Source organism: Periophthalmus magnuspinnatus, chromosome 10 (assembly GCF_009829125.3).
Source record: "Periophthalmus magnuspinnatus isolate fPerMag1 chromosome 10, fPerMag1.2.pri, whole genome shotgun sequence".
Classification (NCBI taxonomy): Eukaryota; Metazoa; Chordata; class Actinopteri; order Gobiiformes; family Gobiidae; genus Periophthalmus; species Periophthalmus magnuspinnatus.
This window is the reverse complement of record NC_047135.1, coordinates 28,778,662-28,798,429: the sequence shown is the minus strand read 5'-3', so window position 1 is coordinate 28,798,429 and position 19,768 is coordinate 28,778,662. Positions and strand designations below refer to the sequence as shown.

General features: G+C 38.9%; 2 protein-coding genes across 3 annotated transcripts in view; both read right to left on the bottom strand.

Moving 5' to 3' along the window:
* Nucleotides 1–16,605, bottom strand: part of LOC117377552 (ecto-NOX disulfide-thiol exchanger 2) — a 137,048-nt gene extending 120,443 nt beyond the window's left edge. The window contains exon 1 of the mRNA XM_055224896.1: nt 16,580–16,605. Coding sequence (XP_055080871.1) covers nt 16,580–16,601 — 22 coding nt within the window. The 5' untranslated portion in view covers nt 16,602–16,605. The remainder of the gene's footprint in view (nt 1–16,579) is intronic.
* LOC117377553 (ecto-NOX disulfide-thiol exchanger 2-like) overlaps nt 1–16,776 on the bottom strand; it is a 60,151-nt gene extending 43,375 nt beyond the window's left edge. For both annotated transcript variants that reach the window (XM_033973997.2, XM_055224897.1), the window contains exon 1: nt 16,580–16,776. In XM_033973997.2, coding sequence (XP_033829888.2) covers nt 16,580–16,601 — 22 coding nt within the window. In that variant the 5' untranslated portion in view covers nt 16,602–16,776. The remainder of the gene's footprint in view (nt 1–16,579) is intronic.
* Nucleotides 16,777–19,768: the final 2,992 nt, after the last annotated feature.

The following is a 19,768-nucleotide window of genomic DNA, read 5'->3' as shown; positions in this document are numbered from 1 at the left end:
TAATGATTATGTGAACTGACCGAAGAAAATTAATGAACTAAATAATCAGCCATAAAAGGGACTGATTCACCCTTCCACAGTCCCAATCTTAGCGTATTGCAACAAAAATACCCAAAATCTCCCACTTTTACAAACAAAAAGTTCTCATGATAAATATTGAGGCCCAAAACATACTGTTCCAGCTTTATATTGAAAGATAAGTCAATATATCTGTGTAATCCCTCAGTCGTCCAGGTCTGATCCATAGCAAAAGATGAAGTTTAAATCTGTCAACTGGACAAATCGTTGTAAGAGTGAAGACGCTTTGCTACTCATCCAAGCCGCTTCTTCAGTTCTGGTCAGATTGCTGGTGGACACTGCCTTATATCTGTCTGAAGGGAGGGGCTAACCACATTGAAACTGGAAACAGCTATTGAGAAAAGAAATGGTTTGAGAATGGAGTTAAAGAATCTATTTTTGTAAGGAAAGACAATCCTTCTTTTAACAGGAATGGACATAATCTCTCACAGATCTATAATTCCATCCTCAGACCCAAAGCAAACAAAAGAAACAAAAGAGAACAATAGGAGGGCCATTAAAGGGTGAATAGGACCATTAAAAGCTGAAACTGGAGACAATAGCTGTTTACAGTTTCAGTGTATTTAGCCCCTCTCTTCAGATAGATATAAAGTCTCCACCTGCAATCTGACCAAACTAAAGAAGCGGCTTGGATGAGCAGCGAAACGTCTTCACTCTTACAACAATTTGCCCAATTGACAGATTTAAACTTCGTCTTTTGCTATAAGTCAATATAGTAATTATCATGACGGGTCTAGTTACGCGTTGACATACAGCAGTGAGGCAGGACTATGACCTTTGAGAACAATGTGCAAACTCAGTCATGGCTCATCTACCGTATTTATTTCTATTTAGACTGTGTGCTTGCCTGGCAAATCCAAAGTGATATCTCTTTCTGTATGAAAATTATAGAAAGATATCAGTCTGGTCCCTACTCCGCCCTTCACATCTCGAGCCAGAACCCAACAAGATCGCGCAGTCAGATTAGTTAGTCATGTGAAACGAGGGAGCTCATTGGTCAGCCATCACTTTAAATTAAATTAAATTCTTTCCCCTTGTACACAGACACTGGGGGTGAGATGGGTTAAGTGTCTTGGCCAAGGACACAACGACGGCATTCATCTGTGGGAGCTTGAATCGCACCTCCAACCTGTGGGTCAGTGGATCAAACCGATCAACCAATGTTTACGTCGAGAGCGGGATTCGAACCGCCAACCTTCGGATCACTACTGTCAACCATTGTGGCTCCCAGGCAGACTGTGTAGTAGTGTTTTTGACAGCTCACTCACTTCATTGACATTCTTTTGCTAATGAAATGTATAAATCTGCAGCACTTTCTCAATGCATGATTATAACCTTTAAACAGAACAGGAGGTGGAAACTGCTAATTATACTGTTAAATATTATAACTGATGCCAACTTCTCTCCCTAAACACCTTGCTAAAAAGTTTCTAAACATTAACACTTTTTTTCCATTGTATTTTCCCATGCCTGGGTAATCTAATCCGCCAGAGACTCTGTAAAAGGCAGATTAAAGAAGTTAAAAACTGCACATGTCTACAAATCCCCAGCACTGCAGATCAATGGGGAATCCACCAGTGAGACTGACAGAACCAGAGATGTGTCAGTATCCACACATTTCTGTTTCATCAGCAGCTGTACCGAAACAGATGCAGACTTAGCTTTTAAATATCGAACATTTTGAGACGAAAGTGACAACGCTTAAATCAAGCTACACTACCAGTACTCATTGGTATTCCTGCAAGGTGTAATTTCTTTTAGCCCTTGTGAATCCCTCTAAATGTCCAATCAATTTGATGCTACACTGCGGCTAACAGGGCCCTGCGAGACCATTTCCAAATGAGATAAATCAAACGGCCAAGCTCGTAAATCACACCAGCACAGACACGTTTGTTCTGTTGCTCTGATAATCTCTTTCGCCACAAGCCCTACAGGTCCAGGAGCCCTCAAGAGCCACTTACACATTCAGGTGACAGTGTTTCTTATAAATATATTCTTCTTCTTTCTTTGTTGGACTGAAACAAGTAAACAGAGTAGTAACAACTAATTAATTATTGAAGTAATGCTAACACAGTAATCGAATAGCTGTGCAACAGACATCAAACTAAGCTATGTGACGAGAGCTGTGGTGAAACGTAACAAAGTAAAAGTAGTAAAGTACTTTACTAAAGTAAAATCTTTAGGTATTTTTGTGTATTTTACTTCAGTACATTTTAAAGTGGATACTTTTTTACTTTTACTTTCACTACATCTGAGAGCAGGTATCTGTACTTTCTACTTCACTATATTTTCAACCGAACTGAAAAGTAAAAGTAATTTGTATTATTGTTTAAGACCTGCAGAAAAGGCAGAGGGGTTATTTTAACACATAAACAAAAATATATCAACAAATAAACACACCAAAACAGTTAGAATAAAAAGATCTATTCGGTTGTTTCGGTATTTTTACTTTTTACTCTTTAAGTACATTTTGAAATTGGTTATTTTACTTAAGTCGTTTTTTTGTTCTGTTATCTGTACTGTTACTTTTACTGGCTGAATGAATAGGTTTTATGGCTCAGACAGACATCAAATTTCCACGGGATGTTTTGATCAGCATGTTACCTTTTGTTGTTTTGAAAATGATATATTCGCCAAAGACAACGTAATAATATATTTTTACACAGTTTTGTTTTTAAAACTGTTCCTTCCCTTTGCTCTCCATGCTACGTCACTCCTCCTTCAAAGTGCTATCACAACACAATCAGTTTTGTATATTTATGGAAAATTGCCGTGTGGGTGGATGGGTGATGTAGGCTTGTGGTTTGAGTTTTGGATAGGATGTTACTGCTAACCACAAAGAGGGTTCCAATAGTGCCTGGAGTGATAGCAAAATTACTTAAACATGCACAGATGCCATATAAAACCTCTTGTTATAATATTATAATATGATAGAAAGCTTCAAAAAGTAAAATTTGCAAAATACCCCCTCCTTAATGACAAACCAATGTTGTCTGTGAATAACTTCCATTAGGATATCCTCAAGCGGCATCTCTCGAGCTTCATCTCAGTCAAATTTAGTACAAATGTCATTCACGGGCCTTTCAGAATCGAAAGAAATGAATAGATAAAAGTACACACAATGTTTAGCCGAATAAACCAGTAGACAGGTAAGAAAACAGCTAAAGGCAAAATGTAAAAAGCAAAACAAAAAAATCAAACCAGAAACGACAGGAATACTGTGTGACTAATGCTCTGTCATCCTCTGAGGCACTTTGAGGGAAGTGCCATGTCATTAAAGGTGAGCAGCTGACTCCATGTAGCAGAGCTAAACCCGCCTCCCACTTTGTTTTCACCGGCTCAACCCTTTACTAAATGAATCTGTGCTTAGGGACACATTTCTCCTTTAACTGGCTCTGAAGAGGTGGCTCGCTGTGGCCACTTGTACTTTAGCTAATGAGGACGTGGTCAGAAGGCCTCAGTGACCGCTCCGGCTTTGAAAACTTTTGTTAGGATTAGTGTTGTCACAATACTAAAAGGCTTCATACTTGATACCAATTTTGATAATGCAATGCCGATAATGCTGATTTGCGATAGATATCAGGATTCCGTTCAAAGTTCACCTTTTAAAGATGTCCAGAAGCACTAATATCTGAGAGAACACGGAAATCAGAACTGCTAAACTAAAACAAGAATCCTATGCATTTCAGATCATGTTTGTGGAATTTTGAAACTTAAGGGTGTTTTTTTTTTTTTTTTTAACGTTTGTTTGCAGAGGAAATTGTTAGGCAAGGCAAGTTTATTTGCCTAGCGCAATTCATACACAAGGTAATTCAAACTGCTTTACAGAATAAAAAAGACATTAAAATCACAATACAACAAATCGAAACACAAATAATCACAAATAATCATCATAAGATTAACATTAAAGGAGAAAAGTGCAGATTAAAAACCTTTCAGTCATATGCACAGTTAAACAGAACTGTTTTGAGCCTGGATTTAAACATTGTCAGTGTAGAGGCCTGTCTCACATCTTCAGGAAGATTGTTCCAGGTTTTAGATGCATAAAACTGAAATGCTCATTCCCCCTGTTTAGTCCTGACACTGAGCACCAGCAGGAGGCCGGTCCCTGAAGTCTTCAGAGTGTGAGATGGTTCATATGGCACTAACATGTCAGAGGTGTACTTTGGAGCTGGGCCATGGAGAGACTTGTTCACAAGCAGAGCTGCTATAAACTCTATTCTCTGAACCATAGGAAGCCAGTGCAGAGACCTGAGCACAGGACTTATGTGCTCGTACTTCCTGGTTCTACTCAGGAGTAGAACCTGAGCAGCAGTGTTCTGGATGTACTGCAGCTGTCTTAACGTACGTTTGGAGAGGTCAGTGAGCAGGCCATTACAGCAGTCTAACCTACTGGAGACAAATGCATGGATAAGTCTCTCCAAGTCTGGTTTTGACAGTATATCTTTAATTTTTGCAATGTTTTTTAGATGGTAAAAAGCTGCAGATGTTATTGTTACTTAAATAATTGCTGTCTTGCGATTTGCTAAGTGTGACCACTCAAATAGCGATTACACTCCGATGACGATTAATCTTGCACCCCTAACGACAATGATATACATTATAAGACGATCCAGGAAAGGTCATACTTTGTCCTGTTTATGTGTTTTCTTTGAGTCTCGATATTTGTTAAAAGTATCTAGTTCTTTTGTATCTTTTGACAACCCTCGTCTGAATACTGCTCTTGGGGAGACTTCTAGCTGTGTCAAAGTTCTCTGTTTTCCCCTTTCAGTTCAGTTGCAATGTGCAGAAAGTCAGTCCTCAGAGGCCCTGGCAGATGCTTTAAAAGCAGGTAGGAGTCAACAGGAAAAAGCTCTTCACTAGTCGGCGTAAAGTGCTATCGCAGGTGTACAGCTGTCATTGTCGCATATGCTTTTGCAGTGTGCTCGTTGAATAATTTGTACCCTGCTGTCTGGGGCTACATGCTCTATATTCCTCATGCAACACTGCACTGGGGTTGAACCTCACAGTGATGTACACTTGTCTTTCACAGAGCGCTTCTTTCACTTGTGTAGTGCTGACATCTCCATGTTCACACAGACAGCCTTGTTTTGGGCTAAATATACAAGTATTTGACTTAAGGTTTTGTGAATTGGGTTCTAGCAGTAGTTCTTTGTGGCCAGACCTCCTTGTTAAAGCCTGTTCTCTTCAGATCTCAGAAGCTATGCAAGGGCTGGGCTGGTTAGTACGTGGATGGGAGACTGCTGGGACTACCAGGTGTCGCGGGTGTCCTTAGGCAATATATTTCAGCCACATTGTTAGTATGAATGTGGTGTGTTGGTGGTGGTCGGACGTGCTAATGGCTCTGCCTCAGGGCCTTCACTGAGTATGGAGTGAATAAATAAGGTGACAGTATTTCAGTTTTGAAAGCATGATTTTTACTTTTAAACCTTGTGTTGATTATTTTGTGTCTTAAGCATTGAGGTGAATTTGTTTCTCTGCAAGAATGTGACACAAACTTATTTTAGGAAGTCTCCACTAGAACCAGTTGCTTCGGTCACATGATACTAGTATTCCTCTTCAGGTTGACAAGAGTCTAGTAATCCATCTTTTTAGTGACTGCAGGCATCTCTTAGTGACGTATTCTACCTCTCTGTAAACAGCTAACCATGCATCCCTTTATGACCTTGTACGGACAGTATGTAAAATTAGTTAAGTCCTTATAAGACCTGCCTTCTATAGATAGTACCTTGAAGAGGCTTTAAGTACAGGAAAACTCCTCTGAAATGTAACGCATGTGCCTGCTGTCTGTAACTTCATTCATCTCATGAGATAAACTTATTTCAACTCTCTACCTGGTCTGCAATCTCTTCCTTCACGATTACAAGTTGATAGAGTGTTTGTCCACAGACCTAAAGGTGTGTGGTTCAGATCCCAACATAAACATCACTGGTTGAGCGGTCAGATCCACAAACCCATACGTTGGCGGTACGATTCCAGCTCTCACAGATAAATACTGTTGTCGTGTCCTTGGTCAAGACACCTAACCTGCCTTGCTCCCAGGTGGGTGTGTGTGGATGATCAAGTGGCTCCTTCATGTAAAGAGCTTTGAGCGCCTTGAAGGTGGAAAAGCATTTACCATTAATGCACAAAACTGTAAAGCGACTTTGAGCATCTGGAAAAAACGTTATATAAGACTACTGCATTAGAGTATCACCAATAAATATGGTAAACATTGACCTAGGAAAACTCTTGAATAATATAAAGATATCTTGGCATGAAAATATAAAAGTAATAGTGCTAAAAATAACAATTAAAAAATGCTACTTAGTGCTGAGTTACTTTTTTCAGGTCCTGATAGTGGTACTTAAACAATACCTGCTTTTTCATACTAGTACTTAAGTGATACATTTTTGAAACCCAGCCACTATACACTTACAAAATAAAATGATGATATTAAGGAATTCCATTAAAGGGGGTGTACCCAATTTGTCTTGCCCCATTACAGATATATTGTGAAAGCAGCTCTTAGGGCCAAAATGAGTCAGCTGTATACTGGCTCCATGTAATTAGGAGAAATGACTTCGGACCACTGCAAACTATTTAAAATGAACTAGTTCTGCTTTCCAGGTTTTAAGACGGTAAAAATAAGGTACAGCGCCTTGAAATATAAAAGCTTTGCAAACGAGCGGTTGGCGCGTGTGCCCACAAGCCATAAAAGGTATCAATATTGCCAGTAGTCTAACTTAACTTCGTCGTGGTACTGAAGTGGTATCTTTAGCACTAGGTACAAAAAAGTTGGGGGGTAATATTTAACCTTGTATAATCTTGTAAATATGTCTCATCACAACTTAAGCTGCAATTAGACTTGTAATTCTCAGATGTCAAGTCTATGTATCTTCGCCATCACAGTAAAAACAACAACCAAGACCAATTTCGAAACCAGGAAACAAGATTAAATTGAGTTAACAAGATAAATCCCATTCATTAAAAGCAGACAGCGGCTCTTCTATCACTCCACCAACAATTCAATTCCACCTTAAAAGATCTGGTCTTATTGGAGGATTACAGCCAAAAAGCCATCGTGAACCAACTTTCCTGAGAGCCCTCCCCTGTTTAATTACCCATACGGCCGAACAGATGAAGAGCCGTAGATCATGAACGAGGCAGCGCTGGAGGAGAAGTCTGGAGCCAGTGAGTTCTGTCTTTGCTCGTTACTAAAGATGTGTGTTCCACTTGGATGACAATTTAAAAAACATATTTCTTTAAGCGAAAGAAAATGGATTGATGCATTTCTTTGCACTGAGTAAAAGTAAAAAATGAAACAAAATAACTTAAAATGTATGACATGTACACTGGTTTATTGGGCTGTGTCATATGATTGATTTAGATTTTTTTTTTTAATCTTATCTTTCATAGTAAAAAATGACTTGACTTTAATATCTTTTTCTTGAACGTACATAATCAAAAGTTTTAAATAGCGCCATTTAATGCAAAAGACTGACTACTTTCTTCCTCCAAAGTCTCTGCTCCAGATGTTTTCAATGACAGGACTGGCTATAACCTCATGATTAAAAAGTGAAATATTACATTATTGACAGTTAGAGATGACTAAATCCGTATTAAAATTTGATTAATTGCACAATCGTACTTTCACCACAATGTGCTCTGTGTGAGTATTTCTGTGAGCTTCAGTTTCTCAATATGACCATGCTCTATCTGACAAACAGTCCAGCAGTCTAAAATATGGCCCTTTAAACCCAGTGGCACTGTAAACCCGGAGGCATAGCAGATTTGTGAATCCAATTACCTCCTGTCTGTAATAGATGTGCTCAGAGACATGAGGTTAAGTCTGCTGTTGTCAGCATATGTCCTTATGACCCTAGCTTCCATCAGGACTGCCGTTCAGCATGCAGGACACACACACATGTTAAATGTATGTGTTTTCATTAAACAAGGGCCGACAGCACTGCATGATAACCACTTTCTATCAATGAATTTTCAGACGCCTTATTTTTGAGTATTATATTTTACAATGTAACCGTACTTCTACTCAATTTTGTTACTTAAGTAAAAGTGCAAATACCAGAAGAAAAACCCTCAAATAAAAGTAACATGAAAAGATTTACTTAAGTATTTAAGTACCTGTTTAAAATTCTACTTAAAGAGTAAAAAGTAAAAGTATGTTGTCCCAATTTTGAGATCTAATAAAGCTTCAAATGTACTGATGTACTGAATTTTGTTCAAAAGAAACAACTGAATTGAGTTTTTTTTATCTGTTTTTCTCTGTATGTTTCTGTTTGCTCAAACTATGACTGTGTTAAAAATAAACCCCTCAGCCTTTTCAGCAAGTCTAAAACTATAATAAAAAAAATACTTTCAGTCCTGTTCAAAAATCTTGAGAAGTGGAAAGTACAGGTAACTGCTCTAAAATGTAGTAAAAGTAAAAAGTATTCACTTTAAAATTTACTGTAAAATACAAATGCCAAAAATGTCATCTCATTTGTTTTTTCTATTTCTGTTTCAAAACTAAATTAACTTGAGTACTTTTCCAAAGAAATGACTCTAGTCAGGTCAACTATTGTTTGTTGTTCTATACTTGTGTATAATTTTGGGCTACCTCAAGTAATGGACTGACTGTACTGGACACACACTTTGAGACATCGTCAATATTTTGCTTAGTGAAAATAGCTGGTAATGCTCCATACACGAACATGCAGAAAACATATTCAGCTGAAGCTAAAACCACTAACAACAAAACAAACACATGTTTTTTTAAAGGCTATATATGGAAAGGCTGACTCGATAAGATAATACAATAAGATCTGAGCTGTACACGGTTGAAAAAGTACCCTCTATGGCTTATTGCTTCATTCTGTTATTTGCTGCAGCTCATGACACATAATGATACTGCCTTTTTAAAATGGTTTACACGGATTATCTTGCTTTATTGTTATTGTATCAGTGGCATAAGGTAGTTTCAGTACGTGTTACTGTGACAGGCCTACAACTACCTTAACTTTTAGTGTTACCTTTACATGAACTCTTGAACCCTCCGGGAGAAAACTGTACTCAGGCAGCATCTAGAGATACTCTTACAAACAGGAAATATGAGTACCAGGCAAGATTCCAAACACAGACTGTCCCGGTACAACTTAAGACAAATGGATAAATAGTTTGACCTTCAAGGACATCCAACAGCTAATGGTGAGCTTCTGTGGCTGGGCTGTGCCGTATTATCCCCCTACGCTCTCCGCTCATTGACACAGGCAGAAAGCGTAACTGAACTTTGGTACTGAGCAGAGGGAGAGGCGTGTATTTATCCAGGTTTGACTGCAACCTCAGAACAGTAAACATCAAGAACAGGGCTCCCTTTAACTCCGCAGCACCCCTCATCACATTTAGCTCATGGTTTTCCCTTTGACCATGAAAGAGTGCGCTCTGTAGAGAAGATCTTCATGTGTTGGTCTCTTTGATTTGTAAGTGAGAAATCCGCAAATGGAAAATCACTAAATATGTTCTCAAAATGTATACAGCCGCTGGAGGGAGGGATGTGGGGGTTAGTTACATGAGTGTATATTCCGTAGAGAAACTGCAGGTGTGATTAAGTGGGATATTAACTGTTTTAATCAGTGTTATTGATTAAATTTACATTGATTTATACTTAGGCCTGTCACGATAACACATGTTGAAGCACGCTAGATCACTACAGAGAAATAGCATGATAAACGATAATATTGAAAGTATTTTATGCCACTGACACAAAGCAGATGGATCAGAGTAAACCCATTTTTAAATATACTGTACTGTTAAAAGGCATGAGCTGCAACAAATAAATAGCAGAAAGAACCAATAGTTATCCATACAAGTTATTCATTGTAGCGTCTAAAGCTCAGATCTGATCATAGTACAGACAAATGACTTACATTTCCCCAATATTGCAAAGAAATTGTACAAATGATAAATACTAAGCCCTAAAATAAATAGTTCCTTTCATATAACCATAAGTCGATATAGTTATTATATTTATACTAAAGTCTTATTTTGGATACCCGCTCGTGAGGCATCTCTTTTTCAAGGGGTGCTTGTTCAGGAAATAGATTTTAATGTGAGTATTCCTACACCTAATCTGCTTTATTTAGTACATTTTATAAATATACAGCTTCCAGTAAAACAGTACAAAGTTCGGCCTGTCATGATAATCACTGTATCGACTTACATCAGTCAGTATATGATACATGGAACATTATTTTTAGGTGGGTCAATATTTATCTTGTAGTAGTGGGATAATTTTGTTGTTGTTTTTTTTTTGCAATATGATAAGATTTGAGCTGGAGAAAGGTGAATAAATACCTTCTTCTAAGATCCATTATTATGGCTAGGTATCAGTAAAAAGTTGTCGATACGATACATAACTTGACACATAGGCCACAATACAATACATACAGTGCACTGTCGATTCAATACAATATGATACGATGTATTTCAAATCCATTCGATATACAATTCAGTGAAAAATAAAGGCTTTCAGGACACTTAATGATCAACTACATTTTCACAAAAATAAATATTAATTGTATTTTTATTTAGCTTCCATTTATTAAAGATGAAGGAACATAATAGGGCATATTGTTCTGTGCATTTTACCAACTAGAAAAATACATAAATTAGTTTCTTTCCTCTAAACAAGCCACACAAATGTAGTGCTGTGACAGAATAATTTGGTAAAGTATACATAAAATACTCTTGGCGATATATCGATACAGCAGCCAATGATATCGGTACTGTATCATTAAATGAAATAATAAGATATATCGGTATTTTGATATTTTTGCACACCCCTACTCATTATAGATACAAATGAATTACTTAGGTGTTGCATTTTGCTATTTAGTTATTTCAGCTTGTGTTTTGTTGTTTTTTTTATTATTGCACATAGTAGTAGTAGTAGTAGTAGTAATAGTAATAGTAGTAGTAGTAATATTTTTGGGGATAACTCTGCTTCATGGTTTGGTTTCAATATTATTGTTTAGAGATATATCTGTTGGCCGATATATCGAACCAATATTTACACTTTGTAGCGTATCGGCTATTGACATTAAATCTCCAGCAGAGGCCGGTATTTAGTTTGACCAACCAGCTGCCTCCACCTGCATAAAGACTATATGCATAAAGTTTTATTTAAACACTTTGGTCCAGAGACAGTGCTGTAAAAATGTGATCCATTTATCCAGTTTGTAGTAAAACAAGGTTGTGGATGGGGTTCTACTAAATACAAACTAGACCATTCGGGTAAAATGAGCAAAATCGGCACAACATATCGGCCAAAAAACATCAGTAGAGCTTATCGGCCATTGGTTTCTCTGGATCCTAAACAAACAGTATCTGCACTGGACATAGAAAAACCCATTTTGGTCAAACTTTATTAACGTTTATAGTCTATATTTACTTCAGCAATACATCACACTTCAAATTGTGTTATCGTGATAGGCCTAGTAAAATGGATAAAAAGAAACATGACATGAACGATTAAAATACATTAAAATAAACACAATAAATAGACATAAACACCGACAAATGAACACCTCCCAGCCTTAATGTGATGACTTGCCATGTAAATACAAGCCAGAACAGAGATACCTTCCCTCCTGCTGATAACACAATATTTCAAAGCTGTGATAGCCAGTTAATAATGCATTCTCTATTCAGTCCTCATCTTGTTTCAGAGCCTTTCAGACCACTCCTATTTTACTCCTAAAGTAACAGCCTCCTCAGCACTCTCAGTCTCCATTACAGTGATGGCTGCATTCCAGACGATCTCTATGGACACTCATGTTCAGAGGTCCAAACCGCACTGTCTCAGCTTTCTCCTCAGTATGAGACTCTACTGGGGGGAAGAACACACTTTTGACTTGAATACATTAAAAAGTACATTACACTATCCAGATGTTGGTTCTCCGTCAGTGCTCGCGTACAGGAAGTACTTTGTTTGTTACCACAGTCAACTGCAGCTGAGCGTCTGACACAACGGCAATGCAGTGCAAGATTGAGTCATGACAACCTGTTTAAAAGCAAGTAAATAATTTTATGTTGCTAAAGCTAAACTATTGTAATATTATGGGTTGCAAAAAATTGTTAAATCTGCCATTGTTGTGCAAAAAGACATTAAAAAAGGTTAAACATGCTGTAAACTTTGAAACAAGGGCATAAGGAAGTATGTATGTGCTTTTGTGGGCAATTACACAGTCTTTTCACATTTGACTGATACTTAAACCTCATCAAATAAATACCTTTTGGATTGCGAAACATTTTCTGAGTCAGTTCTCAGGACACTCACAAAAAATGGTAAGATATTTACATTTGACATGGGTAAAAAAGGGTTAATGCTGCTGAGTTGAGGAGTCATAGTTCCAAAAGGCATGGCCACAACAGCAACAAAAATCTAACTGTGAGCTAAACCGCACAAATTATTATGTTTACAATTATGTTTATTATGGCTCCCTATTTCATATCAGGTGCTATTCAAAATATCATTGTGTTTAAACGTCTGCACTCTATGGGTCCTCTATATTTGATGGAGTTACTGCAGCCCTATGCTCCACCCAGAGCTCTAAAGTCAGCTGACCATCTCCTGCTCGGCTGTGCCCAAAGCTCAAGACCAGAGGTGACAGAGCCTTTTCTGTGTCAGTGAACAGACTCTGCCTGTCAGATCCTCTCCATCTTCAAGTGTAAGACTGGACTGAAAACCTACCACTTCTCCCTGGCATTTAATACTAGCTAAACAGGATCTATCTATCGTTATTGTTTTTTCCTATGTATCGCGTTATATGCATATTTATTTTTTTGTTGACCCTTATGTGAAGCAGTTGAAGTTGTTTTAAATGCACTATATAAATTATAAATGATGTCAAAATATCATCTTGTCTCGTTCTCGTAGACTCTCACGTTTCGTCTTGCCTTTTGAAAACTCCGTCTCTCCCAACCCCTACTGCGACCACGGACACAGTTATAGATCAGGAGGAGCAGCAGCGGTGCCCTACATGCATGCGGTCATCCATCACACAACATTCTCATTTGCCTCTCTTGACTCCGCTGCTTGAGGAAATATGCTAAAAACATCCCGTACTTCTCATGATCTCCTGAGAACTGCTCAGTAAAGAAGGTATTCCTATAGTGCACGGTACAGTAGGCCGGGTTCTTAATCCAGATTCTCCACCAACTGCTCCGCTATTCAGGCCTAAACTCAAAGGGACTGTCAGCAGGGTTTATCATAGCAGTGCAGGAGCCACAATCCCGTCACATACAGCTTAAACACTATAATAAACCAATGCAGTTCAGTGGTCTCATGTCAAGTAGCTCCGAACACGCTGGTGTAATGGCCCTCTAGTTTAACTGTTAGCTCCACCTACTCAGTCCTTTGTGCCATTCGTATAGTCTGAAATAGTGCCATGTGAATGTATACATATAGTTCTCTAATCTCTACCTACTTCAAGGTTTTATGTTACTCTTGGAAATGCAGCATGACAGAGAATCAAGTGTCTGGGATAGAGCCAGGCAGTTTCACAATGTGCCTGATTGGTTGAAAAGAGGCGGCCCCGTCAGTATCTTCTGTATAGGTAAAATGATTATATATGACAGTTTCAAGTGATTCGTTATACAGCTGCTTTTACAATGCATAATGTGAAGTGCATTTATTGTCTTTCCTTTGAGCTGTCAATTAGTGGTGGGACTCCTTTGTGGGATCTGAATCTTTTGGCTCGGTTTTTATAGTTAATTATATGACAGAAGCCAATGTGAAAACTAATTTATCTATAAAGTAATCAGTGATTCTTCTGTTGGTTCAGCATTAATCAGTGTCAAAATGCATAAAAATTGGAAAGAAAAAGATTTGATTCTTTTAAAAAATGAGATCTGGATCCAACCATTCACGTTAAGAGCTGACTCGTTCATGGTTGTTACATCACTACTGCCAGTGATGTAACTCCTTCACTGTACTTCAGATCGAGGTTACTCTTTTTCCCACTGAGTTTTTTGTACTATTTCCTTACTGAGGAAGGTCTAAGGACAGGGGATGTCCTGGGACAGTTCCATTTGCTTGTTTTCTATTGAATGCTGTTTAATCGGCCTGTCTCCTGCCTGTTATTGACCAATGTCGGTTTCACTGTTGGATTTTCTAACTCTCCGTTGGTTAAATCAATGATCTTGTTCATTTTTCAGTTTTTTCCATTTATCTTTATTTATACAGGGAGAGCCCAATGAGAACACTCCAACTCTCCTTTTGATGGGCGCCCAGTTCAAATACAGAAAAATACAAACAAAAAACAAACAAAGCAAAAAAGTACCTAAGTCCAGTTGAAAGATTAAACCCACCAGATTACTGAAGTGCATTTGTTTCACATTTTTACTTGTTAAGCCCTAAGAGTCAACTGCTGTTACAAAAATAAATTGAACTGAACTGAATTTTAGCTTTTAAATAACAGAGTGACAGGTAAAATACTGCAGCTGCCAACGCAGATGATGCTCAAGAGATTCCACCTGAAACCCAATTTATTTGTAAACAGATTTGGATTTCTTTATCATAAAACTGTCATGTTCTGATACACAATCTGGCCAATCAAATGCTCTGCAGAAAACACTCTCTTTTGCACTAGCACTAATGGTATGATTTGCGAAAACAGAAAGTGCTATACAGATAACTTTAAACCTTTTACTCCCAGAACACACCCAGACCTTTCTGTGTAGAGTTTCCATGTTTCTCAGAGTGTTGTTGAGTTTCTTGCACACACTTTGCTTTCCACATCAACCCACAACATACACAATAGGTAAAATCCTCCAGCTTTAATCAAAAATGTAATCTAATACCGTCTACTTTACCTCACACTCTCCTCAGTCAGGCGCTACCATGTCTTAAGAGAGACAGATGGATTTAGTGTGACTTTCCAGCAGCAGAACTGTAATAAAAAAGGCTTATCTTTAAAAATTCTGATATTATTTCTTGAACACATCGTCCACCCCTGCGTGTAAGATGCTTTTCCAACAGGACGGCGCTTCATCTTCAAACGCAGTGTGGCAATTATCTGCATGAATCTGGTTACCTCCGAAGAACAGAGAGTCCAGTTTTAATGAGCTACAAAGGTTTGCCAGCACATTTTCATACTTGGTTTACTTTGTTGTCATTAACGCGCAAGGCTAGTAGTATTCCGACAGGGGAGTGTGACTAAGTTACCTCTAGGGCTGGACGATTTGGGGAAAAAAATGCACTTGCGATATTTCTGACAAGCATTGCGATTGCGTCTTAGTCTGTATTAATACTGGGATTCTGCTCAAAGTTCGTGATTGAAATATGAACTGACAAACAAATCTAAAAAATAAATAAATAAAAATCACATCCACAGCAGTTTTTGTTGTTTGTGATGGAAATTATGGTTCTTCAAAAACTGCAGCCTTTGCGATTCGCTAATTACGTCCATTCAAATTTCATCTCCATTGTGATTTATGTTGCAGTCTTACCGCTCATTACCAGTATTGAAATGTCAGGAACTTCCCATAGTACTCACAAACCTTGCCAAATAGAGTTGAAATATTTTGGCTCCTCCTTCGGCACACTGTGTACAAGCATTCGATCTTCTCTCCTCTCTGACAGATCTAAGCCAAGTGCCTCTTCCCTGCATCATGGAGAGCAATATAAAGCAGCTCTGCCAATTTTATCCATGGGACCGAGCAGTGGAGGTAACTGCCTGTCACATGCACTGATGGAGCTTCTCTTTCACACTGGTCTATTTTGTCAATTGAATTTCAAGCACAGAGTTGAAAAAGAAAAGGAAAATGGAATACAAAACTGAGGATTATGACTAAATTTGATCATAAACGGATTACAACAGACCCATGAAGTCCTATTGTGATTGAATCAGCAAGTTTATCAAGACACAAAACCATGCTGTGTTGCTAGATAGGTACAATTTTGACCATGATGGGGAAATGCATTGTACACTAAGACTTTCTAACTGTTAACCAAGCAATGTGATGTATTTAATTCATCCCCTTTGTGCGTGGATACTGCCCTCCTAATGGGGTTCCACAACGTGACTCACCACGGTCTATTATTCAGCCACAACACAACAGCATGCCGTGTGAATAACGCCTGAAAATGTGTCCCATCGCAGCAATTAAGCTTCAGTACTGCCATAAATGCATTCAGAAAACTTCATCTATAAACAGACACGGGTACGTCAACATACACAGTGCGCTATTCCACAGGATACTGACGCACAGACATAACAGACACAAAAGGGGGAAATTGAGTTACATGCCCGTAATGAGTCCGTGTTAAAATGTAAGCTTGCACTAAAATGATTGATTCAAATTAGAGAAGCAGGTGGATGCGTTTGGTTGTACAGCTGAAGTCTGGACTGGAGCAAAATGCAACTTGCCATAGACAGCACAGATTTGGAGCCATTACAACTGCAGCAAGGAGGCAGCCTAAGGTCTAAGAAAATAAAGATAAACTTTGAATGTACCTTACCTGTGTACTGCAGGAGAAACATTGTCCAAAACGGAAAGATGTGACTCCAATTGCTGCTTTGCTTGAAGGCGAAATGAACGATGTAAATCCGTGAGAGGATGCGGTGTGTGCGCGCTCAGTCCGTTGCGCTCCGCTTGGCAGACTGGACTGCAATGAGAGCAGCCAGTGGAAGCGGGTCTTTTAGCTGAGGACTGGAGCGTACACCCACCCTCCCGGCGGTGGCGTGCCCCTGCGGACTCGAGCACTACTTTGACACAAGCGATAAGGCGAGGGTGGAGTGGGTTTGGCGCGCGAGTACGAGGCTCCGTGAACGTGCTGCCGCCAGTGGACACTATTCCTCTCTCCTGGCGATGTTGAATCCCAGAAAGAGCATTTTCATCTGATCTGTATGTGTCCTATCCCGGACTCTGTAAATAAATTCAGCCCACGCTCTTCCTGAAGCTGGCCTCATCCTTTACGCAGAGCGACATGGGCTGAAAGGTTGATGCGTAAAAGATGGCCCATGATTCGTATTTTCTAAACTCAACTCCCGACAGCGATGCTCGACTTTGCAAGTGTAATTCTGAAGTTCTGCCAATGGGAGGAGCCGTGCATCACTTCCAAAATATCTAGTTTACATTAAAGGTGCAAAATGTTGGCTGAATTTTCAAGTGGAGGGTCTGTCACCTGCTTGTCTCCATGGAGATGTTATTGATTTGCCTGGGATGGTTCACAGTACATCATTAAACATACAGCATGCCAAATTATAGGCTAGATCTGTGGAGTAGCTTTTTTTTTTTTTTTTGGAAATCATGCTCTGTCCAAAAGGAGTGTAAGTCTTCCTTTTGACAATACTGTTTAAATGTTTTGCTGTTTTTTTGTTTTTTTTTATTCAGCTGCTTTTAAAAGAACGAAATAGATGTGAGCTTTGTGGTGGAACAAGATGGCCATCAGTGTGAAATGGCCCCACTTATGCCATTACCCAGACACGGGTCTTAAACTTCACTGCCCCGAAGATAAAATAAAAGCTAAAGCCAGATTCAGTCTTGCCAAACCTCCACACAAAGCTGTTCTAAATTGCCAACATTTGTTTCCAGTTCTGCAGCTAATGGTTACCTTTGCCTGCTGTGAACTGACGGGCGGTACCAGTGATCTTTTCTGGTCTGACGCCAAGTAGTACTATGGGAAGTATCACAATATAGAATTGATACAGATACCAATGAAAAAAAAAATGCATGTTTAAAATGATGGTACATGTTCACATTTTTATATAGCGCTTGTCCACCTTCAATGCACTCTACATCAAGGAACTGCTCACACATTCACACACACATTTATACACCAGTGTACACAAACACTGGGGATGAGATGGGTTAATTATGTTGCCCACGGACACAAGCACAGCATTCATCTGTGGGAGCGGGAATCGCATCGCCAACCTGTAAGTCAATGGATCTGAATGCTCAACAAATGCAAGACCAACTTGTTTAAGGTGATATCGTGGAACATACGATAAAGCAATTATGTTTCCTTACAGACTATTGAGTGTTGGACCTTTTAACTGATCTAAAAATAAATAAATATGAGCACTAACTAAAATGTATTTCAAAAATGACTCAAATTTGATCTGTGCGATTGTAAGTATCAATATTTTTTTGGTATATAGAGGTGTGAAGTTGAAACCACTTTTTAAAAAACTGAAATTCGAATCTTGGACCGTGGAGGAAAATGCACCCGGGTTACTATTAAGAAGAGTGGAGAGCAGAGAAGACAGACAGGAGGAAGGAGAGTGCCCCAGTATCATTGTGAGCTGTCTGAGCCGTTACTGCTCTGTGTGAGTGCAATGGGAAAGGACACGCTCATCAGACTTGCAGGAAAGAGCCTCCTATTCTCTTCCATTCACTTTCTCTCTGCAAGTTTATAGCAAGTGAGCAGTGACCATCCATTGTTTGAGTCTGCACTGTGCACACAGAACAGAAATTAAACCAGAAGAAAACATGCAGACAATTGTAGAAAGTCTTATATTTAAATGTGTCATACTTTAACTCCTGGAAAGTAACTGAGAAATGAGTACAACAAAGCAACAGAATTCAAATTGCAACCTCTGATAAAGTGGTGTTGATCTCTATAGTCTTTGTACATCTTGGAAAGAGCAGACTGATCCAGAGTATGGGGTCTTCAGCAGGAGGTCTGTTTAGGACACACATACACAAGAAGAACAATCAGATCACTCACTGTTGGTTTAGTCCATGTGAAGTGACAGAGCAGTGAAATCTTCAGAACTTTGAAGTGTATTTACCAAGAAGATTTGTGGCAGAGTAGCACTACAAACTCACAAGAATGTCCTGGGTTCACTTCCCAGGTGCAAAGTTTAAATGTTCTCCCCGTGTCTGGGTGAGTTCCTCGAATTACTCCAAACTCACGAATATGCAAAGTAGGCTAATCTGCAGTTTGATCCTCATGACTATCCTGGCTTTAGATCTAGCGGTAGATCTTTCACTACAGACAGGTTTCCCCAAGGCACTGGTTGAAAAAAGATCATGCATTTAACACTCAACCTATGACTGAATATGACTGGCCATAACGCTAAATGAAACTCCAAAAAGAAATGAAAATGGATTCTATAACACATTCCATCCCATTCAAAAGAGCCTGAGGACTGCAGTGATGACCACAGTAATGGCTTTTCTCCAGCTCTGATCATCTGCATCAGTCATGCCCTGCCCAGTCTCTCGGGACACTCGGAAAGGCACCGCACATGCAGAAACGTTTAAGCATTTTCGCTAACTATTGGTTAATTCTGCTATTTATTTGTTGCAGCTCAGGCAACAAACAACAAATTTGAAGAGATCATCGAGGAAGGGGGATATAATATACGAAGGTTTGAACTTTGAGAGTGTTTAAACAAGAGAGAAATGTGAGAAAATGTTAATGTCTGTCTGAGAAAAGTGGATAAAGTGTGTGGTGAGGGGTTCTACAGCTACAAAACAAATAATAAATGTAAAAAATAAAGCTGATACTTCGCGGATTTCACCTATTGCGGGTTATTTTAGAACATGACCGCCGCGATAAACAAGGAACCACTGTACTTCTCTGTAGCGATACATCATGGCAGGCCCATCCTAGTAGTATCAAAAATAGTAAATGTTCTGAGGAATGAAAGTCAGAACTAGTATCCCAGTGACTTTGGAGAGTGTGAGATTCTGATGC